This window comes from Meles meles, chromosome 9 (genome assembly GCF_922984935.1).
Source record: "Meles meles chromosome 9, mMelMel3.1 paternal haplotype, whole genome shotgun sequence".
NCBI classification, from domain to species: Eukaryota; Metazoa; Chordata; class Mammalia; order Carnivora; family Mustelidae; genus Meles; species Meles meles.
This window is the reverse complement of record NC_060074.1, coordinates 21,241,735-21,266,427: the sequence shown is the minus strand read 5'-3', so window position 1 is coordinate 21,266,427 and position 24,693 is coordinate 21,241,735. Positions and strand designations below refer to the sequence as shown.

General features: G+C 37.3%; 1 protein-coding gene across 2 annotated transcripts in view; it reads left to right on the top strand.

Annotated features, from left to right (window-relative positions):
* ACADL (acyl-CoA dehydrogenase long chain) overlaps positions 1-24,693 on the top strand; it is a 37,288-nt gene that overhangs the window by 8,539 nt on the left and 4,056 nt on the right. The window contains exons 5-10 of one of the 2 annotated variants that reach the window (XM_046019860.1): positions 3,117-3,183; positions 6,332-6,496; positions 7,131-7,232; positions 8,225-8,338; positions 20,299-20,426; positions 22,614-22,700. In XM_046019860.1, the coding sequence (XP_045875816.1) occupies positions 3,117-3,183; positions 6,332-6,496; positions 7,131-7,232; positions 8,225-8,338; positions 20,299-20,426; positions 22,614-22,700 (663 nt within the window). The remainder of the gene's footprint in view (positions 1-3,116; positions 3,184-6,331; positions 6,497-7,130; positions 7,233-8,224; positions 8,339-20,298; positions 20,427-22,613; positions 22,701-24,693) is intronic. The other variant, XM_046019861.1, reaches the window with a different exon arrangement.

Below are 24,693 nucleotides of genomic sequence, written 5' to 3'. Positions count from 1 at the left end.
ATTGATTGATTTCTGAATATTGAACCACCCTTGTATCCTGGGAATAAATCTCACCTGATCATGGTGAATTTTTTTTTTTAAGGTATTGTTGGATATTTTTTAAGATCTTTATTTATTCATTAGAGAGAGAGAGAGAGAGAAAATGATTAGTGGGGAAAGGCAGAGGGAGAAGCAGATGCCCCACTGAGCGGAGAGCCAAATATGGGGCTTGATCCCAGAACCTGGAGTTGATGACCTGAGCCAAAGGCAGACGCTTAACCATCTGAGCCACCCGCTCATTTTGCAAGTATCTTTTTGAGGATTTTTACATCTATTTTCATCAGAGATACTGGCCTATGTTTTTTTGTGGTGGTGGTGGGGGATGGTCTATCTAGTTTTGGTATCAAGGTAATACCTGCTCTATAGAATGAATTGAGAAGTGTTCCTTCCTCTTTTATTTTTTGGAATAGTTTGAGAATAATAGGTTTTAACTCTTCTTTTAAATCTTTTATAGAATTTGCCTGTGGGGGCTCCTGGGTGACTCAGTGGGTTAAAGCCTCTGCCTTCGGCTCAGGTCATGATCCCAGGGTCCTGGGATCGAACCCCGCATCAGGCTCTCTGCTCGACAGGGAGTCTGCTTCCTCCTCTCTCTCTCTGCCTACTTGTGATCTCTGTCTGTCAAATATAAAAAATAAAATCTTTAAAAAAAAAAAAAAAGAGAATTTGCCTGTGAAGCTGACTGGTTTTGGACTTTTGTTTGTTGGGAGTTTTCATTATTGATTCAATTTCTCTGCTGGTAGCTGGTCTGTTCAAATTTTCTTTATTTTCCTTCTTCAGTTTTGGTAGGTAATATGTTTCTAGGAATTTATTCATTTCTTCTAGCTTATCTTCTTTGTTGGTATATAATTTTTCATGATATTCTCTTACAATTTTTTGTGTTTCTGTGGTGTTGGTTGTTATTTTTCCTTTCATTTGTGATTTTAATTATTTGGGTCATCTTTATTTATTTATTTATTTGATGAGTCTGATTGGAGGTTTATCAATTTTGTTGAATTTTTCAAAGAATTAGCTCTTGATTTCATTCATCTTTTGTGTTGTGGTTTATTATTTTTAGTTCCTGTATCATTTATGTCTGCTCTATTCTTCCTTCTGCTCTTTTGGGCTTTTGAGTGTTTTTCTTTTTCTAGCTCCTTTAGGTGTGAGGTTAGATTGTCTATTTGAAATTTTTCTTGCTTTTTCAGGTAGAGTACTGCTATAAACTTCCCTCTTAGAACCACTTTTGCTATGTTCCAAAGATTTTGGACTGTTGTGTTTTCATCTTCATTTGTTTCAATGTACCTTTTGATTTCCTCTTTGATGTCTTGGTTGACCCATTCATTGTTTAGTAGCATGTTATTAACCTCCGTAAATCTGTGCTCTTCCTAGATTTTTATCCTCATAGTTGATTTCCAGTTTCATAGTGTTATAGTCGAAAAAGATGCATGGTATGACTTTGAACTTTTTGAATTTGTTGAAACTTGTTTTATGGCCTAATATGTGATCTGTTCTGGAGAATGATGGCCGCCTTCAGGGTATACCTTGGCTAAGAATATAGTCATGGTGAATCGTGGGCTTACAAAGCACATGACCATCTAAACAAGTATGCCACATCTAAGCACATGAAGATCAGCATGCTGGCACAGCTAAATTCTACACTAGTTCAAGATTTAGCCAAGGCTGTGGCAAAGGTGTAACTTGTAAACATGAGTTGGAGTACTATAATAACTGCAAATAAAATTGGCACCATGTGCCATGTGTACATACTATGTGTTACCTTTACTGACTTTTAATAAAGTTTGTGGTCCTTTTTACTTATACCTTAACTCAAAAAAACAAACAAACAAAAAAAAACACCTGCCCCCACCGTGGACCGGCTGCCCGGAAGGCTGTGCATACACTGTGTCCCGCTCCAGATGCCTTAGTCCAGTGCTGCCCAAGGGCTTGGGGGCGGGGGTGTGCTGCAGGTACATCCCTGGGGCCCTGAGCTGCAGGGGGAGGGGGACACCTGCCTCCGGAATTCACATCTTCTAGAGCACGGCCTGACCCCTGCCCAGGCTCCCAGCTGCAGCAGGGCTGCTGGCGACCTCCCTTTTTGTTGAAGCTGCAACTCTTTTTCTTACCGTCGATGTTTTGCTACTAAGATGATTTCAGAATGTCATTCTATTTTTTTTTTTTAATTTATTTATTTGACAGAGAGAGATCACAAGTAGACAGAGAGGCAGGCAGAGAGAGAGGGAGAGAGGGAAGCAGGCTCGCCGCTGAGCAGAGAGCCCGATGTGGGACTGGATCCCAGGACCCTGCTGAGATCATGACCTGAGCCGAAGGCAGCGGCTTAACGCACTGAGCCACCCAGGCGCCCCAAGAATGTCAGTCTATTTTTTCAACCGGAACTCCCACCACCAAGAATCCAGAACCTATTTTTTTTTTTTTTGGATATTAATACCTTTTAATGTTTCACATTGTTGTTGTTTTTTTCCAGAAGATATATAACAACATACATAGAATTTAAATATTTTTTTTGGTCTGGAATATTGTCTGTGCCTTTCATATTTCAATTGTGAATATTTGTTTATTTTATATTAAAAAATAATCTATTCCACTTTTAGAGCAGGCTTGTTAGAGGAAGCATTTGAGACATAGTCTTTAAATAGCTAAGTTTTACACTTGATCTTAGCCAAGAGACCGAGAAGTAATTGACTAGCTAAGTTTTGATCAGTAGAGATAGGGGAAGGAACCAAGGTGAATGGAGGCAGGCAGGTACGTGGTGGCAAATAATCTCAAATATAGTGGGCTTTAAGATGTCATCTGAGTCTAATGTAGAGGTCTTAAATGCTACTTGGAATTTTTATCCTCTATAAAAGCTGGCTAGTTTATGTAATTTTAATCATATACATTTGTATAATTGGTTTAGAAAATGGTACATCAAACAGGATTTTTCAGTGCATTTGTGTGAAATTTCCAATATTAGAAGCCAAATTCTATCATGGTATAAAGTTTGAATTATCACACTTTAGACATACTTATGTAAGATCTTTTTGATAATGCAGTTTTTAACCAACTAATGAATTTCGTTGTTCTTCACTTTTTTCCAATTGTAGTGATTTGCAAGGAATAAGAACAAATGCCAAAAAGGATGGAAGCGACTGGATTCTCAATGGAAGCAAGGTGTGTAAAGAGAGGCTTCTACAGCCCTTCTCTCCTCAGTCATGCCAAAAGTAACTGTCTCAACGCTTACTCATTGTTGATTCTCTCAGATCTATGGACTCAGGAGAAAAACTTTTATTCAAGTTTTGTCTTGTAAGAATTTTGCAACATTTGTATTACATGAGATCTGTGCCTCTTCTGTGTTCCATTTGTCATGCTCTCCTCACTAATATGGCAAATGTTTTAGCTTCCAAATAGCACTTCTGAAGCCACAAAAGATTGTCCAAATATGTCACATTGTCCAAATATGTCATATTGTCCAAATATGAGACAAAGAATAATTAATAAACTTGATATTCATGAAAAATTGGAGATAAGATTTTCTTACAGATATCAAGAAGAGTTTCAAAAGTTCTTCGGAGAGAAAGAATTTGATAGAGTTCTTTGATAGAATTTGAGAGTTCTTCAATCTGAGAGTCACATCAACCCAGATAAAATTGGAAAGCCCTCCAGTTAAGGTTACAGACAGGCTTAGGAGTAAATACGTCCCTTAGAATCTAATATTACTGATGACAGAGGATTTTGTTTACCTAAAACTGTGTCTGGTATAAACTCAGTAAATATTTATTGCTGATTGAGAGTTAAGTGAAGGAAAGATGTTTATCTTTTACATTGAGGAGGTCTTTCCGAAAATTGTTTCAAAGCCTGTTGAAGAACTAAATATGTTTGTTTTCTTTGAAATTTTTGAAAAAAAATTCTAATTAGTTTTAGACTAATAACTCGCACTTACAAAATCACAAGTTTAAGTGTTATACTGTCAAATCACTAAGATTTTGTAAACACTCTTGATTTCTGTACTTACACTGTCAAAGACTAAGAACAGTTTGTGGGCTCACATTGGTCTGAACAACACATTTGGAGTAGCGTAGTTCTAAAGACCATACCATAATCTAGTTTCATAGTTGTTATACTGAAAAACAGTATCTGTGGTGTCAAATAAATTCAGAAAATGTGTGTAACTTCTCATCCTTTGATATGCTGATATGCATTCTGAACCTCTAAAAGTTGGATACAGTATTTCTTATGCCCTAGGAAATTCTCTTCATAGATTATCTTGAGTCACTGGTGTTTTCCCAAACATACTTTAAAAATTTTAGTCTAAATTATTCATCCTAAGAATGATAATAAATATGTCCTGATTCTAGTATATGTTCACTTAACTTTGCCCACAGAGGGCCACAGAAGACTAGGATATTTGGTCAAAAGTGAAATGGGAACCCTTTCTCCTATGACTCCAGCTTTCTAAGCAGGTCTTCTGTGTGAACCACCCAAGACAACACCACTGATTGCTTCCAGATCTCTATTAGACATAACAAAAAATCAAAAGGAAGCAAAAGTAAAGGAATAAGTAAGTAAATATAGTACATCAATAAGATGACCCAATATGCACCTATTAAAGCATCAATATGAAGTTTTTAATGGCATAGAAAAATAATTACATTAAGTGAAGAGATCATATTAACATTTAAGTGAAAATGCCTATAGATTTCAACTATGTTAAAAGAAAAAAGACCAGAAAGGAAATTCATAATGCTTTCTATATGATGGACTCATGAAGGATTTTTTTTTCCTTTTCTTTATCACAATAGACTATCTATGTAACATCTACAATGACAATTATAATATAATGACATCTACAATTTGTTATACCAGAAAATAAAATAAGAAAATAAAAAAATAAAAAATGATGGCACTCATTAGGGGTACCACCAGCCCTATTAAAAATTTTGACTGTTGTGATTAGGAAAGAAATTGAGAAAGTCTTTTTTACAGAGAGGATTCTGTGATAATTTTATAAGAAAAGATCAGTCATGCTGGAAATACGTTCTATCAGACTATTGCAGAAATGGTTCAGAATCTATTAACACTTTTCCACAATTATGGCCAAGAAAAACTGTTGAAGAACTCCATTCAATTTTACCAAATTGAAATCAGCATTAAGTGAACAGTTTTTGCCCTGTAAACAGTTCCTTCTTTCCTTTCATTCCACTGTTTGTCTTTATGTAGAGTAATGTCTGTTGGTATACGTCTGAGGCCTAGATTTACAGCATGCAGGCACTAATCAAAACAAAAAAAGGCACTGTGGGCAATTCAGCTGTGGCAACTACACAGATGGCCATTATTATCTTAAAAAGGTATGAAACTGGGAGACCTGAAAGGTTTTTGAACAAGTGGTGTAATGGGCAACATTGTAGAAAAAAGTTTGCCATGATGTATAGAATTTATTTTCAGGAATACATTTTTCTCATTTAATCAACAAATATCCTTGAAGGCCTTCTATATGCCAAATGCTATTCTAGGCACTAATGGTAGGTGTATGAGTAGGAAATATTCCCTTCCCTCAAGGATCTCCTTATACAGAGAGATGTTGAGGGTCTTTGATTATTGTGTCAACATATAACCATGTCCCCCTTCACTTGCTATCGTGTAGACAAAGCTCATATCAGTGGCTTATTTCCCATTATTTGTATGTATAGCACTGTGGATTTTAGAATATAATTGTTCTTTAATAGTATAGTGTCATTTAAAACAGATTCCCTTTTCTCATCTGCAGCTTCTTTCTAAAATACAGTTTATCGGGCACCAGGGTAGCTCAGTTGGTTAAGTGACTGCCTTCAGCTCAGGTCATGATCCTGGAGTCCTAGGATTGAGTCCCACATCGGGGAAGCAGGACTGGGGTGTCCCTGTTCAGTGGGGAGTCTGTTTCTCTCTCTGCCCCTCACCTGTCTTGTGCTCTTTCTGTCTCATTCTCTCTCTCTCAAATAAATAAAGTTTGTCATTTTATAATTTTTATAGATAATTCTGTTTTAATTTGGAAAGGACATAGTAAGCTCTGTTCATTATTATTTATAGTATTAGTTAGGGAATGAAATGCACTGGGTTCATTCTTTGAAGTATTGGGCTGTTTTCCTTGTGCTCTTTAATAACCTCCTATAGGTTATTAACACTGCAGATCCTTAGCTAGAGTACAAAGAGAGGCATAAAGTGTGTCTTCTCTGATTTAGTCTTCTTGAATATACTTTTTTTTTTAAATATACTTTCTTCCAATCATGACTTATACATGGATCTGATTCATTGTGGAACATCACAGTATATTTGGGGTTTGCAGGTATTCATCTCCAATGGGTGGCTGAGTGACATTGTGATTGTAGTGACAGTCACAAATCGTGACGCTGCCTCTCCTGCCCATGGCATTAGCCTTTTCCTGGTGGAAAATGGAATGAAAGGATTTATCAAGGGAAGAAAGCTACAAAAAATGGGACTAAAAGCCCAGGTAAGTCACACTATAAATTATTAATTATAAATACTTGTGCTTACTCAATTATGATTTAATAGAACTATGTAGTTCTATAATTTTGATGTATGTATATCAAAATTCCTAAAATATGCTTTTCAGAAATGTTAAGAGAGATTTATTCCATTTATCTAACTGTATCGCTTTCTGTTATTCAGCTGCAGAGTGAATCAAGGTATTTTGAATATCTGCTTCATTAATGGCAAAATTAATTGTATGTTGACAGACCTATTAAACTTATTGAAGAAAATTATGAAATAATAGGAGAAAATTTTTTTTTATTATTTGGTAATTATCTGGTAGTTTCTTCATCACCAAAAAAGAAAAACATGTTTTACTTTGCATTAGAAACCCTTAGCTCTTGGTACATATAGGGACAAGATTGGAGCTAGAATAACAGTGTGTTGTGAAAAAGCCACCAGTTTTCGGAATCAGGTAAATCTGGGTTTGCATACCTGGTTTACCACTTCCACATTGTAATATTAACCACTCCAACTTGGCTTCTAGTTTTTGTTCTTCTTTTTGTTTTCTTAAATGGAAATAATCATTACCTCATTGGTTTGTTGGGAGACTTGAATGAAATAATTCTGTACTTAATTGTGTGATCCATTAGGATACTACAGAATTATTCTTTGAAGATGTCCGGTTGCCAGCTAGTGCCCTAATTGGAGAAGAGAATAGAGGCTTCTATTACCTCATGAAAGAGCTTCCACAGGTCAGAATTATTAAAGAGTCCATCTTTTGATTAGCTAATGAAGTCGAATGAAATAACCTAGAATTATGGAAATTCACATATATAAAACTTGTGATATAGTCAGTCATTTGAGTATAGCTTAAAGTTGTAAACAACAACAACAACAAAACACACCTGAGTTTTGTAGGCTAGATAAGTAAATAACTAAACTCAGGGATATCCGATCAAAGCTTATAGGTGAGTAGGGAAATTATGTATTTCATGACTATAATACCCTCTTAGAATGACTTTAGCTTCTTAACTACAAGTCAAGAATTCTTAGCTCCTTATAAGGAATGGTCAACCAAAACATTTGGCAGGATTTTCTGTAATATCTGAGAATCAAAGGAGAAACTTGTTGAGTTCGTACCCCATAAGGTCAGCCCTCGCCTCTGTGTTTTTGGAGTGTGCTAGCTGAGCGTCACTGAGTCTCACATACCAGCATATGAGCATGGGTGCATATGCCTACTAACTGCCTCAGCCTGGGCTAAACATGAAATTAGGGACAAAGCTAGAAACACTGCCATAGAAATAGAATAAAGAAATCACCAGCAAGATGGATTTAAACTGGCTGTGGATACTTTTGCACTAATAGACAGAATTTAACCTGTACCCTTTGAGATGTTGATTTTCACAGACCAGTTAGGACATTAATGTGCAGAGATCAATAAATAAAAATCAACAGTTTCATATTTCTCTTCTCATTGATGAATGATGAGAAGGAATGAAATAAATTATGTATATATCTATTGGTAGTAAAGACAGTCATTTATAAAAATAAAGGACTTGTTTTAGAGAATTATTATGGAGATGTCAAAATAGTCTTATAAATCTCTGTGGGAGCATTTTCTTATAGAAGTAAGACATTAATTTTTGGAAGTTTCATAAAGATTATGAGATTTATTATCATTGAAATCGTGTGAAAATCACTTGTGGAATTAGAATGATGCTTAAGACCTAATTTTGGGTTCTAGGAAAGGCTAGTGATTGCTGACCTGGCAGTTTCAGCCAGTGAATTCATGTTTGAAGAAACCAGGACTTACGTTAAAGAAAGAAAAATTTTTGGGAAAACAGTTGCGCAAATGCAGGTAAGCTTGTCATCATAGTTTAGTATTAAGTGACATCAATCTAAATATGAGTATGGAGTAATTCTCATAGAGGTAGTATTAGAATCCATGGAGGTGGATGACACCATTGAGGGAAAAAGTAGAAAATAAGACAAGAAGAGGTTCTAGGACAGAGTCCTGTGAAAAAGTAGGATTTACAGGTAGAGTAGGAGGAGACGAACCTGCAAAGACAACAGAGAATGAGTGGCTAGAAAGAAAAAAGCTAATCAAGCAAGTAGTGTTCCAGAAGCTAAGAGGAAAGATTTCAAGTAAGCAGAAGTGAGGCCAATGACACTTAGAGGGAAACTAAGATGAAGGTCAAGAGTGCCCATTGGAAGATGAATGGATAAAGATGTGATAGATAGATAATGGAATGAATGTGATACACACACACAAACACGCACACGCAGGAATATTATACAGCCATCAAAAAGATGAGATCTTGCCATTTGCAATGACATGGATGGAACTAGAGGGTACTATGCTAAGTGAAATAAATCAGTCAGAGAAATAGTTATCATATGATCTCACTGATATGTGGAATTTAAGAAACAAGGCAGAAGATTATAGGGAAAGAGAGGAAAAAATGAAAGAAGATGAAAGTAGAGAGGGAGACAAACCATAAGAGATGCTTAATCATAGTAAACAAAGGAAGGGCTGCTGGAGGGGAGGGGGAAGGAGGGATGGTGTAACTGGGTGATGGACATTGGGGAGGGTATGTGTTGGAATGAGCACTGGGTATTATATAAGACTGATGAATCACAGACCTGTACCCGCGAAACAAATAATATACTCTTTGTTAATTGAATTTAAGTTAAAAATAATAATTAATTTAAAAAGAATGCCCACTGGACATAGTGGTAGGGAAGTTATTTCGTAAGAGCCATTAATGGACTGGAGTGGAATGGTGCCAGACCAGAGTGGGTAGAAGAATAAATGGAAATGAGGAAGTAAAGATACTCATAGCAGACAACTCTTTCCTGAGTTCAGTTGTGAATGGTAGTTAAAAGAAAGATGGTTACTAGGGAGTAAGAAGAGGATGGGGGGGCAGAATTTTGGGGTCAAGTGACATATTTGGAGATTATTAAGTTTTTGTTACTATTATGTTGAAAACGCTGGAAGCGCACTTTAATACCTAGAGAAAGGATTTAGTTAAGAGAGAAAGACTGTAGATATGAAGAGGATAATCGATTGGGTCTGATATTTAAGAAAGTATTAGGATGTGGATGCCAAAGCACATGGAAAGATAGACCTTCCCACCTCCACAGCAGAGATGTTTCCTCCATTGACAGAAAGGACAGGTAGGGGTTCATTCAGATACTTAACTGCTGTTGGTAGAAGATCAAAAAAGCTCTTTTCTGAAGGCTTTCATTTCCCTTAAGTAATATAGGGAAACTCAGTTCTTGAAGATCAAATGAGTAAATGGGGCATGGAAGTGTCCATGGAGAGGAAGATTTGAAATACCCCTTCAAACTGAGAGACTGAACTAACTTGAAGAATATAGTAAGGCTGCTGGCAGTGTTGAGGACTCCGGTGAGGTTAATGATCATGGGTTTATAGTGGTACCTTCTGCTTTTTTGTGTATTAGATTTACTAGAAGGGTTTTACTAGAAGGGTTTTACTAGAAGGGTTTAGCTATCCAGGATCAAGCACAGAGTAGGTGGATGATTGTTTAAGACTGGGTTTTGCAAGGAAGTTAAAGGTATTTGCCAAAGAACATTACAGAAATTGACTTCAGGCATGATTAAGTCCTAGGCTCAACTACTTGGATCTCTCTTGTCTCGCCAGGTTGTATGATCACTCTCCAAAGCATTTTCTTATTTGCAAGATGTGAATAATATCTGTAACCTGTCTTCTAGAATCGCTGTGAGGATTAGGTGGTACACCCAGAGTGCTCAGAATATTGCCTGGCAAAGTAACCACTCCCTAAAGTTTGCTATTTTTCCCTTACGGAGTGCCTTCCTCCATTTTGTTCCCATGAAGGGAACATTTCATCAACTTCTGGCTCCTGGTCTGGACCTACCTCAAGCCATTTTGAGAATTGTTTGCTACCAGTGTGTTAATCAAGTGAACTTTTTCCAGGGTGCCTGGGTGGCTCAGTTGGTTAAGCATCTGCCTTCAGCTCAGGTCATGATCCCAGGGCTCTTGGATCTAGCCCCACATTGGGCTGTCCCACTCAGCAGTGAGTCTGCTTCTTTCTCTGCCTCTGATTGCTTTCACTCTTTCTCAAATAAATAAATAAATAAAATCTTCACTTGATCTGAGAAAAGAAAAAAGTCAACTTTTTCCATTCTGAAAACACTTCTTTATATTCTTTCTTATTGATATAACAGATCTAAGAATAGTTGTTCTGAATCTGAATCTAAAATGAGGCACTTTAGAAAGCAACTTATTAAAATGGTGTGGTTTGACTTGCCTAAGTTGTAATTTCCTTTAAAGTAAGGATTTTATATTTTATATTCCTTTTCATTTATGTATCATTAATTCACACATTGCAGTGATTCTTAGTGTTTGTCCTCTTCCCACAGGCATTTAGAACTGTCAGGAAGTGGAGTACACCACAAAGGGGAGGATGGTGTTTGGTATTTGCTATTTTGGAGGCCAGTATTGTTAAATGTCCTATAATTCAGAGATAGATTTGTAGAGCAACTAATTGTCTCACTCAAAATGCCAATAATCTCCCTTTGAGAAATAGTCATATACCTAATTTATTCCTTTTTGTTTCTCTGAACAAATACGTACTGACTGCCTTCTAAAGGTTGTATGCTGAAATATAATTTGATAGGTATGATTCTGAAAATACACACTATAGGCTCCTCCCAACATGAAGTATTACTCTGTGACTTTCTGAACTTTACCCAAAATACTTTATAGGCGTACCTAGAAAATACTGTCAGTTCTGTTCCAGGATATTGCAATTAAGGAAGCCTAATGAAGTTTTTGGTTTCCCAGTGCATATCTTTACACCACACTATGTCTATTAAGTGTGCAGTAGCATCATTTCTAAAAGGTGTACTACATACGGGACAGCTGGGTGGCACAGTCAGTTAGTTAAGCATCTGACTCTTGGTTTTGGCTAAGGTCTGATCTTAGGGTCATGAGATCGAACCCCGTGTGGAGTTCTACACTCAGCGTGGAGTCTACTTAAGACTCTTTCTCCCTCGCCCTCTGCTCCTTCCCCCTGCATATGCGCTCTCGCCCTCTGCTCCTTCCCCCTGCATATGCGCTCTCGCCCTCTCTTTCTCAAAGAAATAATAAATCTTAAAAAAAAAAAAAAGGTGTGCATACCTTTATTAAAAAATACTTCATTGGGGTGCCTGGGAGGCTCAGTTTGTTAAGCATCTGCCTTTGGCTCAGATCATGATCCCAGGGCCCTGAGATTGTGTCCCGCATAGGGCTCCCTGCTCAGGGGGGAGCCTGCTTCTCCCTCTGCCTGCCATTCCTCCTGCTTGTGCTCTCTCATACCAGCTTGCTCGCTCTCTGTCAAATACATAAATAAAATCTTTAAAGAATGTATTGCCAAAAATGCTAGCCATCATCTAGCCTTCAGCAAATGGTAATCTCTTTGCTGATGAAGGGTCTTGCCTCAGTGTTGATGGCTGTTGACTGATCAGGGTGGAGGTTGTGGAAGGCTATGCCTGTTTTTAAGACAACAATGAACTGTATGTGTTGTGAGCGCTGTGTATTGTGTAAGACTGATGAATCACAGACCGGTACCCCTGAAACAAATAATACATTATATGTTAATAATAATAATAATTTTTTTAAAAGACAATGAACTTTGCCATATCAGTGGACTCTTCCTTTAACAATTTCTCTGTAGCATATAATACTTTTTGCCTGCATTTTATCCACAGCAGAACTTTTTTCAAAATTGTAATCAGTCCTCTCAAACCCTGCTGCTATTTTATCAACTAAGTTATGTAAAAATCTGTATCTTGTTGTCATTTCCACAGTCTTCTCAGCATCTTTACCAGTAGATTCCATCTCTAGAACAACCACTTTTTTCTTTCATCCATAAGAAGCAACTCCTCATCTGTTAAGGTTTATTGTAAGATGGCAGCTGTTCAGTCCCATCTTCAGGCTGCACTTCTGATTCTACTTCTCTTGCTGTTCCCACCACATCCACAGTCACTTTGTCCACTGAAGTCCTGAATCCTTCAAAGTCATCCAGGAAGGTTGGAATCAACTTCTTCTAAAACTCCCATTAATGTTGATATTTCGACCTCTTCCTATGATTCTTGAATGTTCTTAATGACCTTTGGAATGGTGGATTCTTTGGAGAGGGTTTTCACTTTACTTTGCCCAGATCCAGCAGAGGAAATCACTGCCTGTGGCAGCTACGGTCTTATGAAATGTATTCCTTAAATAACACAACTTGAAAGTCAGAATTTCTCCTTAATCCATGGGCTGCAGAATGGATGTTGTATTAGTAAGCAAGAAAACCACATGAATCTCATTGTGCATCTCAGTCAGAATTTGGATGATCAGGTGCGTTGTCAATAAGCAGTAATATTTGAAAGGAATTTTTTTCTTCTGAGCTCAACAGTGGGCTTAACGTATTCAATAAAATCAACCATGTTGTACAAAGATGAAATGTTATCCAGACTTTGTTGTTCCAGTTCTAGAACACAGGCAGAGTAGATCTAGCATAATTCTTAAGGTCCCTAGGATTTTCAGAATGGCCAATGAGCACTGGCTTCAACTTAAAGTCACCAGCTGCATTATCCCCTAGCAAGAAAGTCAGCCTGTCCCTTGACATTTGAAGCTAGGCATTGACTTCTCCTTTTTAGACATGAAGGTTGTAGATGGCATCTTCTTGCAATATAAGGCTGGTTCGTCTGCACTGAAAATCTCTTGTGTAGATTTGACCTTATGACCTTAGCTAATGACCTAATGACCTTAGCTGGAATTTCCGGGTAACCTGCTATAGCTACTGCATCAGCACTAGCCAATTCCACTTACCAGTCTATGTTATGGAGACGGCTTCTTTCCTTAAACCTCATGAACCAACCTCTGCCAACTTCAGACTTCAGATTCCTTACCTCTCTGTTTTCATAGAATTAAGGAGAGTTAGGGCCTTGCTCTGGATTAGGTTTTGGCACAAGGAAATGTCGTGGATGGTTTGATATTCTATCCAGACTGTAAAACTTTCTCAATATCAGCAATAAGGCTGTTTCACTTTTTTTTTGGTTACTCATTCACATGTTCACTGGAGGAGCACTTAATTTCCTTCAAGAACTTTCCCTTTGCATTCACAGCTTGGCTAACCGGCACAAGAAGCCTAGCTTTCAGCCTGGCTTGGCTTTTTTCATACCTTCCTCAGGAAGTTGAATCATTTCTAGCTTTTGCTTTAAAATGAGAGGCGTGTGACTCCTCCTTTCACTTGGATTTTAGAGGCCATTGTAGGGTTATTAGTGGGTCTCATTTCAGTACTTTTGTGTCTCTGGGAATAGGGGGGCTCGAGAGGGACAGGATAGGGGAAGCGCTGGTCAGTGGAGCACTCAGAACACACATTTATTAAGCTCACCCATCTTTTATGGGCGTGGTTCGTGGTGCCTCAAAGTAAGAACAGTAATACCAAAGATCACTGATTACCATAACCAAATATAATGATAATAAAAAAGTTTGAAATATTGTGAGAATTATCAAAATATGACACAAAGACACCAAATGAGCAAATGCTGTTGGAAAAATGGCACAGATAGACTTGCTCAACACAGGGTCACCTTCAATTTGTAAAAAAAAAAAAAAAAAGCAACTTGTACAAAGTGTAGTAAAGCAAAGAGCAAGAAAATATGGTATGTCTGTAATAGCTTTTGCTTCTGAAATCCAGCCACCACCAATTTCATGCCTTTAGCCCTATTATGATACTATAAAAAGTGAACCTTGTGGAGCCTGGGATGGCACAGTTGGGTAAGTGTCCGATTCTGGGTTTCAACTCAGGATCTTGAGCTCAAGCCCTGCGTCAGGCTCTGTGCTGAGCGCAGAGTTTGCTTAAGACTCTCCCTCTCTCTCTGGCCCTCCCCACCCTGCACACACACGCTCTCTCTCTCTCTCTCTCTCTCTCTCTCTCTCTCTGCAACAAATAAATAAATCTTTTTTAAAAAATTCAAAAAATGGGATGTCTGGGTGCACAGTCAGTTAAGCATCTGCCTTCGGCTCAGATCATGGTCCTGGGGTCCTGGGATGGAACTCCACATCAGACTCCTTGCTCAGCGGGGAACCTGCTTCTCTCTCTGCCTGCTGCTCCTCCTGTTTGTGCTCTCCCGCTCTCTCTCCGACATAATATATAAATAAAATATTTTTAAAAATTAAAAAATTAAAAGTGAACCAAATAAGTATATTTTCCATCTCCCTGGAAATCTACATCTCCTTTTATGTAATTCATATTAAATTACAACAAAGATGACTATGATATTATCCAGATTGTCTGTAATTCAGAATGTTAAGTCTGATTTGACATTGGACCTTGAAGGAATAGGAAATTGGCATAATGTTTAACCATAGAAAAAACAAAGTTTGTAATATATGTATTTTATTAATACAAATACTAAATAAATACATATGTTTTGATAGAAAAAAATAAAGATCGTTTCAATCCTTTTTAAAGGATTTGAAAAGGATTTTATTATTGTCTCCTTTCAAAGGTAGTTTACCAAAATGTCGCTAGATGGCAGTAGCATCACTTCCACCAGTATACTAGGACTACCTGTAATATGGTTTTCAGAGTATGTGTATGTTCTTAGATTTCTGAGATATTTCTTTTCTTTAAGATTGCATTTATTTATTTGACAGAGAGAGAGAGAGAGAGAGAGAGAGACAGTGAGAGAGGGAACACAAGCAGGGGGAGTTTGAAGGAGAGAAGCAGACCCCGGTTGAGCAAGCAACCCTGTGCAGGGCTCAATCCCCAGACCCTGGGATCATGATCTGAGCCGAAGGCAGATGCTTAAGACCAAGCCACCCAGGCACCCCCCTCCCCCAGATTTTGTCTAATCTTTCTGTTTTATTGAAATAAGTATCTTTGAATAATATTTTTGTGTTCAGTCTTGGAATGTATTCAAAGAAGATGGACAACTGGGGCGCCTGGGTGGCTCAGTGGGTGAAAGCCTCTGCCTTCAGCTCAGGTCATGATCTCAGGGTCCTGGGATGGAGCCCTGCATTGGGCCCCCTGCTCAGCGGGGAGCCTGCCTCGCCCAACTCTCTCTCTGCCTGCCTCTCTGCCTACTTGTGGTCTCCGTCTGTCAAATATATAAATAAAATCTTTAAAAAAAAAAAAAAGAAGAAGAAGAAGAAGATGAACAACTAATATATTGCCTACACCTCCTCTCCTAGAGCCAGGTACACTATTGTTCTAGTTATTAAAATGAAATAGAAGACCTTTAAATGTTATATTATACCTAGCCAAGTGTCATCTTATAATCATTTAACAATTCAGTTTCCTTATTTTTTCTGTTATTCTTGAATTTTGAACATTGGGGCCTCTCTGTCATTTAGCTATATTCCACCAAAAAATCATACTCTTTTTAGGATGGAGACCTATCATACTTCAGTGGCAATTACAGGACTTTCATTTCCTTTCATTCATACTCTCCATATTTGATGTCACATCTTATGATTTTCTAAAGATTAGATAATGATCCAGTAAAATTCAGATATAAATAATGATTGTGACTCGTTATTGCATTGTTTCCATGTGCCAGACACTGTGCCAAATGAATTCTCATTTTTTCTTCACAACTCTCTATATAATAAGCATTATATTTGCCCTCATTTTACAGGTAAGGAGAGTGAACCATGGAGAGGTTAAGCAATTTTCCAAAGAATACATAGATATTATAACTCCACAACCTACACTCTTAACTCACACCCTAGTTTTACTACCTAGAAATTTAAAGTAGGTAGAGCTTTTTCTCTTTCCCTACTTCCTTCAGCAATGGGCAATGGAGTGAAAATTCAATGTTCTTTTCTAAGACAAGCTTTAGTTATTTCCTGTGTGGTATGTTCTTGATTCTAAGAGCACAGAATGTTACAAAAAGGAATAGGAGAGGGAAAAAAGCACTTCTTTACGTTCCTCCAAAAAGTAATTACCCAGTTCTTAAGACCTTGAGTGGGGGGTTAATTAACTGTAAAATTAAATGGCAAACCTAAGATGTTATATTTTGTATTTGAGTCATAATATATTAGAGTACAATTAATGGTGTTGTCTAAATGGAATATGGGCTAGATAACCTCTCCAAAGTATATTCCAGGTTCCATAATTCTGTGATTCAAAGAGTTATGTCATTCAGAACTCTGAAAGATATTCTGATTCACTCATTAAGTTTTGAGGATTTTCTTTTTAAATGCTAGCTGCAGTATTATCTATTAGCAATTATTAATGAATGCTTGAAAATATTGCTACAAGTATGTTGATCAATTACAAGAAGCATCTTGCTAATAATGCGTGGTATAGTTATTAGCCACCATCCATTGCAGAATAATTTCTGAAAGCCTGAGGCAATGTCTGCAATGAAGATCCAGGTCAATGTGATGCCAAGAATATGCAAATATTTAATCTCTTTGTCGCCCAGAGAGTAAATTATGTATTCTTGGAAGCATTAATTTCTTCAAAACTGTGGACTTCACTAAATGGATTAAAGCAAGAATTCTAAATGAGCCCATCCTGATCTGAAATTTAACTTCAGCTTCTGGAAGCCCCAGTATTCCCAGAGAAATACCTCTCAGGTGAAGGAATTGGGCTTAGGGATCCTGATTCTCTCACATAGAGCATAAGTTCTCAAGTGTGCCATTACAGTGGGGAAAGAGCAAAAGTATCTTAAGAATTTTCAGATTGTCAGGGTACCTGCGTGGCTCAGTCAGTTGGGCATTTGACTTTTTTTTTTTTCTTTTCAGCGTAATAGTATTCATTGTTTTTGCACGACACCCAGTGCTCCATGCAATACATGCCCTCCCTAATACCCACCACCTGGCTCCCCCAACCTCCCACCCCCCTGCCCATTCAAAACCCTCAGGTTGTTTTTCAGAGTCCATAGTCTCTCATGTTCACCTCCCCTTCCAGTTTCCTTCAATTCCCTTCTCCTCTCCATCTCCCTGTGTCCTCCATGTTATTTGTTATGCTCCACAAATGAGTGAAAGCAAATGATAATTGACTCTCTCTGCTTGACTTATTTCACTCAGCATAATCTCTTTCAGTCCCGTCCATGTTGCTACAAAAGTTGGGTATTCATCCTTTTTGATGGAGGCATAATATTCCATTGTATATATGGACCATATATCTTCCTTATTCATTCGTCCGTTGAAGGGCGTCTTGGTTCTTTCCACAGTTTGGCGACCATGGCCATTGCTGCTATAAACATTGGGGTACAGATGGCCCTTCTTTTCACCTGTATCACCTTCTTTTCATCTGTATCTTTGGGGTAAATACCCAGCAGTGCAATTGCAGGGTCATAGGGAAGCTCTATTTTTAATTTCTTGAGGAATCTCCACACTGTTCTCCAAAGTGGCTGCACCAACTTGCATTCCCACCAACAGTGTAAGAGGGTTCCCCTTTCTCCACATCCTCTCCAACACATGTTGTTTCCTGTCTTGCTAATTTTGGCCATTCTAACTGGTGTCAGGTGGTATCTCAATGTGATTTTGATTTGAATCTCCCTGATGGCTAGTGATGATGGGCATCTGACTTTTGATTTTGGCTTGGGTCATGATCTCAGGGTCAGTGGGATCAAGCCCCACATTGGGCTCTGCTCCCAGTAGCGAGTCTGCTTGGGATTCTTTCCCTGTCCCTCTGTCCCTTACCCCTGCATGAGCACATGCATTCTCTCTCTCTCAAATAAAAATAAATTAAAAAAGAAAAAAAGAGTTGTCAGTTTCTCGCTTATTTTCCATTGAAAATAAGTGTCATTGAACTAAACCAGGAATAGGCTTAGAAGGAATATATACTCATCTGTTTTCAATGTGTAGAACTTTTTTTCCCCGCTTTTTTTCATTTCTTCCATCTTTAGGTTTTCTGTGAGTAATCTTGGATGTGTGGTGTAGAAGTAGGAAACTTTGTGCTGATTAGATGGTAGAGATTTGGTGTAATTAAATATAAATGAATAGGGAGATAAACAACATAAGGGAAAGAGTGAGAGGGGAAGAAGGTTTTGATGTGACCCAGCATGTTCTGAATCAGAAGCCAGGATACTGAGGTGGGGAAAGTGTGATGCCAACCTTCCTACTGCTTGGTTTTGGAACCATTAGGTGCCAGTCATATTGTCTGTTTCTAGAATAGGATGGAGTAAGGCCAAGGGAAAGGCAGTCAGTTGGGATTTTCATTGGAACAGTAGTTCCATTGATACACCTCTGAGGAATCTCTTCCTTGTAGTGCCTGTTCCTCCTGACACTCAGATCTTGCCTGGTCCTGGGTCTTAATTATGTTCCTTTTCTACTCTTTTCTGGAAATGGAAAGTACCCCACCTATCCCCATCACAATGATGCTAAAAGGCTCGCTTTTGTGGTTTGAGAATTGCCGTAGCCAATAGGAATGGCAGATTCTTAAGAATCCTTCCTTCTGGGGACACCTGGGTGGCTCAGTTGGTTAAGCAGCTGCCTTCGGCTCAGGTCACGATCCCAGCATCCTGGGATCAAGTCCCACATCGGGCTCCTTGCTCAGCGGGGAGCCTGCTTCTCCCTCTGCCTCTGCCTGCCACTCTGTCTGCTTGTGCTCACTCTCGCTCTTCTCTCACTCAGTCATGGCTTTGGCTTTGAACTTGCCAGTGCATAGGTAGGGCACATTAATTTCTAGTTTGAGTTTAACTGTGCCACCTCTGTCACTAACTTCCATGCCTTTTATTAGCCACAGCAAAGATCTCACTCATGAATTCCATAGAATGATCAAAACTCTGTTCGATCTGAATTTCCACAAGGAAGACAGAGCCAGCTGACCATCGCTGGGCCTTGAACCTAAGAGGTCAACTAGAATGGGGTGTATTTCAGGGGCTTACCCAAAGTGGAAGGCTAATATGTCAAATCCAAGCCAGTTTCCTGAAGTTCAAGAGTTGTTGCGCCAAGGAGACCAGATGTAAACTCAGAATTCAAGGGATGAGAGCCACGAATCTGAAATAAAGACAATTTGATTGAAGTGAAACCAGTCAAAAACACTTGGGAATAGAGAGAATGATTTCAAAGGCTTCTATAGTTTGTCTGTGGCTAGCAGGAGAAAGTATAATGTATCACATTGGCCATTCCAGACCATTCAGTTCAAGTTAGAGACTAGCTATATGTAAGGTTATACATAGAGATATATACATAGTGGAGAGACGTGGAAGAAGTTGGAGGCTACTGGACTTTGATCTCTTGCATGCTCTGATGCTGTTATTCTACATTCTGTAGATGCAGATTAAATACTTTGCAATATAAAATAATGTCTAATAAATATTTTTAACATTGTCCTTCTAGCTTGTTACTTTATTATTTTATTCCAAGACAAAGAAACAGAATAATGTGTATACCTAATTTCATTAATAGAGACAAATTCTTTAAAAAAAGAAGAAAAAAACAATTCTTCATTGATTTAGATTCTGGAGGAAAATGGGTATTTTCAATAGCTGTATTAAAGGACTATACCACCAGATGGTGCTCACCTATTAAAGCCATGCTGTTTTTCAAGCAGTTTCCCTAAATGGTCTAAATTTTTCAATCTAAAATATGAGATGTTGTTTATGTATTTATCTCTTTTTTTCTCTTTTAGTACAGGTTTTTCTAGCAATGAATACAGTGTGTTTTAAATTTAAGCTATTTAGTTTAACATGCCTCTTCTGGAGGAAAAAAAAAGAACTGGTAATTCCACTTTTGTTTTGCTCTAAAGATCTTCTATTATATAATTTTTGATATGCTAGGTGACTATAAATATGCTCTTTTTTATGCTCAATTTTTTTCCTTTCATTTCCTTCAAACGCAAGACAGTACAACATAAGCTAGCAGAATTAAAAACAGAAATTTGTGTAACCAGAGCTTTTGTGGACAGCTGTCTCCAGCTGCGTGAAAAGAAACGTCTGGACTCTGCCACTGCCTCCATGGCGAAATATTGGTATGCATGCTTCAGTAATTAAAACGTGGTGTTTGCAGACTGTTATGGAATTCTTCCAACTTTAAACTCAGCCTTGAGGGTCTTAAAGGAAGAAGACTGTGAAAATAAAAACTAACAGTAAGAACCAACTTAAAAAAAAATACTGGAAGGTCCCATTAAGCCTATATATAATGTGCTAAAAATTACTCAAGTTGATTTAACTTTTAGCTTGCTATTGAAAATAAGATATTAAGATACTGAAGAAGGGTGACGGATTAGTTCATTCAAGTACGAGTTTAATTTCAAATTATCTGACAAGTGGCCCTGTAATGAGACCAAACAAGAATAGTAAGACGTAGAATCCTGAGATTGAATCCCAATTCTTTCATTAAATAACTGTGCTTAAATTTAGTTCTTTCTGGATCAACATTTTGATATCTGTGAAATGAGTAGATTGGATTGCATTTCTCCAAAGTGTTGTCTAGATCTAAGAAAAATTTCTAAAAAATTGATTGTCCCATCAAATGTTGCACATGCTCTATTAAATGAAAGGGAAAATGTCCTATAAGTCTTGGAAAAACTTTTCACTGGTATTAAAGATGAGTTTAAAGATAAATAAGTAAATAAAGAGGAGTTAATTGAAAAGAGACTCCTTGTATTTTAAGATGCAAGAACATAGTTTAAATCAGATTCTGGAAATGGGTTTGGTTTCCTGTTTTAAAAGCAAACATTCTCACATCTCATTAGCCTAAAAATAACCTAGAAAAAAATTCCTGTCATTATTCATTAACTTGTGTTCAGTTCAATCAGAAATAGAATGAGGAAATATGCAGGATAGTTCTTTATGTAATAATTCCAAAATAATAAAACTGCCAGGTTGAAGTTGATGTGAAATTACTAGGAACTTGTACTTTGGGGGAGACATTGGACATTTACGTTTATAGCCAGTTCTTTGACCAGTTGAAAAAAGTGTAAAATATTTTTAGATAATTTTAGAAAAAGAGATATTCAGGTAGCTATTGACCTTATTGATCTTTGAAAACACTAAGTTTAAAGACATACTGTTACTTCACATTGAAGCAGAGGAGGCAACTAATTATAACCCAGTAAATATTTCACTAAAATCCTTACCAAATACAAAAATGTATAGAATGCCAGACATTGCTGCCACCTGAGCCCTATCTGTTAATCATTATATTGCTACTCTTATATTAGGAACATCCTCACCTGTCCTATGACTTGAGTTAAAAATTACTTTAAATGAGAAAATGTGGTTACGCTTACTTTTACTTTATGTTTTCCACTATTGAAAAATAGATGGAGCTCTTGGCTGGCTCAGTTGGTAGAGCATGTGACTCTTGATCTCAGGGTCATGAGTTCAAGTCCCATGTTGTGGGCAGGCATTACTTTAAGAGGAAAAAAAATATGTTGAAAAGCATTTTGAACTTATGTTTTTATCTTAAGATGGATAAAATCTCTACCAGTTATCTTATGAATTTTAATGGTAGTTAAAATTATTATGATAGATCAAGAATATTTCTCAAGTATTTCATATACTTTGGGAATAATAATACCCAATAATGTGTGATACCAATAATAATATGATGGTGTGGACCTTAATAGTAGTCTTCCCACTTAGGTTTTTACTTTTATTTTCAGTTTATTTCTGAAAATCCCTAAAAAAATTTTTTCATGGTTACTGAAATTCAGTTTTGTAACCTTCAGAATAAAATAAATTCAGAATTGTAAATTCAGAATTGTAACCTTCAGGTAGAATTGATGTCTTTGGAGAAAAAGACATATTACAAGGCAAAAGGAAATAGATGGGCTGTATAACTATATAGTTACTTAGATCATACAAAGAATCTAAATTAGTTAGACCAAAATCAGGTTTTTACTTTGTCCTTTTCAGGCCTAAAGTAGCCAAAACCTAATAGTCTTTGCGTTCCACATTTTATTTCTAGCCTTACCAAAAATCCAGCCAGAACTAATTGGTGAAGAAAGTATTCATTATGTGAAAATTGTCCAGAGTTTTATTTCATGTATAATTTATGTCAATCTTCTCTGGTTGGCTAGTATGTCTAATTGGAATTGTTTGATAAATGTATGTATTTAAACAATCAGAAATAATTTGTTTCCTGATTGTGAAGCACTTTGTGAAAATCCATTTCAAGTGTTCCTTTTTTGCTTTTTATTTTGGTCATCTAGGGCATCTGAGTTACAAAACCGTGTGGCTTATGACTGTGTCCAGCTCCATGGAGGTTTGGGATACGTGTGGGAGTACCCGATTGCAAAGTGAGTATGATGTGAAAAAGGAAAATTTCTTCACCGTACTTGCTGCATTGAGTGTAGAGGAAAAAGAGATGTAAAATTTATGTGTTTGTCATCTGACTACAATGTGTTCAAGCAGATGAAACAGCTTCATGTTATCAGCTTGCTACCAGGATGTTATCTTTTTTAAAGAAAGTGAACAGAATAGTAAAGTATGGCTTTATTTGAATCATTACACAGAAGGATTAATATCACTTTCTTTATGGTCGAATGATACTGTATTTTATTGGTTAACCATAATTATACAGGTTATTTCGACTCTTTTACTATGACAAAAAGTGCTGTAACAAAACACCTTGACATTTGTCTTAGATACATGTGTTTTTAATTACAACAGGACAGAGTTCCAAGAGTAGTATTGCTAGTTCAAAAGTATACATATTTTAAATTTTAATGCATTGCCAGATTATTTTCTCTAGTTAGCAGCAACTCATACCCAAATGAAAAAAGTTTGAGGATAGCTTATCTTCCTAAACTATGAATGTTACTGCTTTTTAAACCTTATGCTAATGTAACAGGTAGAAAATAGATTATTATTCTTCCTTTAATTTGCATTGACTATTAATTATTTTAGTTTCCTGTGGTAAGAATATTTAACATCAGATCTACCCTCTTCACAAATTTTTAAGTGCTCCATACTGAACAGTTAACTGCGGTACAACATTGTACTGCAGACCTCTGAAGCCTACTAATCTTGCTCAACTGAAACTTTAAGCCCATTGATTAATAACTCTCCATTATCCCCTTCCTTTTTTCCTGGCAACCATCATTCTTCTGTGATTCTGTGAATTTGGCTATTTTAGATAGATACCTCATAGAGGTGGAATCACATAGTATCTGCCTTTCTGTGACTGGCTTATTTCACGTAACAGAATGTTGAAGTCCATCCAAGTTGTCGCCTATTGTAGAATTTCCTTCTGGTTTAAGGTTAAATAGTATTCCATTCCATTTTCTTTATCCATTCATCTGTGCATAGACATTAGGTTGTTTCCACATCTTGGCTATTGTGAATAGTACTGCATTGAACATGTGAATGCTCATATTGCTTGGAGGTCCTGATTTCAGTTCTTTGCAATAAATACCTAGAAGTGGGATTTTAAAAATCATATGGTAGTTCTTTTTTTTTTTTTAAGAATTTTTTTTAAGGTTTTATTTATTCATTTAACAGAGAGGGAGAGTACAAGCAGGGAGAGCAGCGGGCAGAGTGGGAGGGAGAAGCAAGCTCTCTGCTGAGCCAGGAGCCGGATGTGGGACTGATCCCAGGGTCCTGGGATCAGGACCTGAGCCGAAGGCAGCGGCTTAAGGAACTGAGCCACCCAGGTATCCCAGTAGTTCCGTTTAATTCTTTGAGGAGCCTCCATACTATTTTCCACAGCAGCTGCCCCATTTTGTATTCCCTCCAACAGTGTGCAGGGTTCCAATTTCTCCACATTCTTTTCAATATCTCTTTCCTTTGTTTTTTGTTAATAGCCATCCTCACAGGTGTGAGGTGATATCTCATTATGGTTTTGATTTGCATTTGCCTGATGATTGGTGACAATGAGCATTTTTTCATATACCTGTTGGTTATTTATGTCTTCTTTTAAAATATCACTTTTTATCTTCATTTTATTTTTTAAAGATTTTACTTATTTATTTTAGAGTGCTCACATGCTCTCATTCTCTCTCTCTCTCTCTCTCTCATACACACACACACACACACACACACACACACACACACGAGGCAGGGGAGGGGCAGAGAAAGAGAGAATCTCAAGTCAGCATGAGCCAGATACTGGGCTCGATCTCACAACCCTGAGATCATGACCTGAGCTGAAACCAAGAGTGAGATATTCAACTGTTGAACTATCCAGGCACCCCTAAAATACAACTTTTTAGAACTAAAAAAAAATTGGCACTTCAGAAAAAAACAAATATGAAAAGGCTTAAGTTTTCATATCTTAAATATTTGATTATT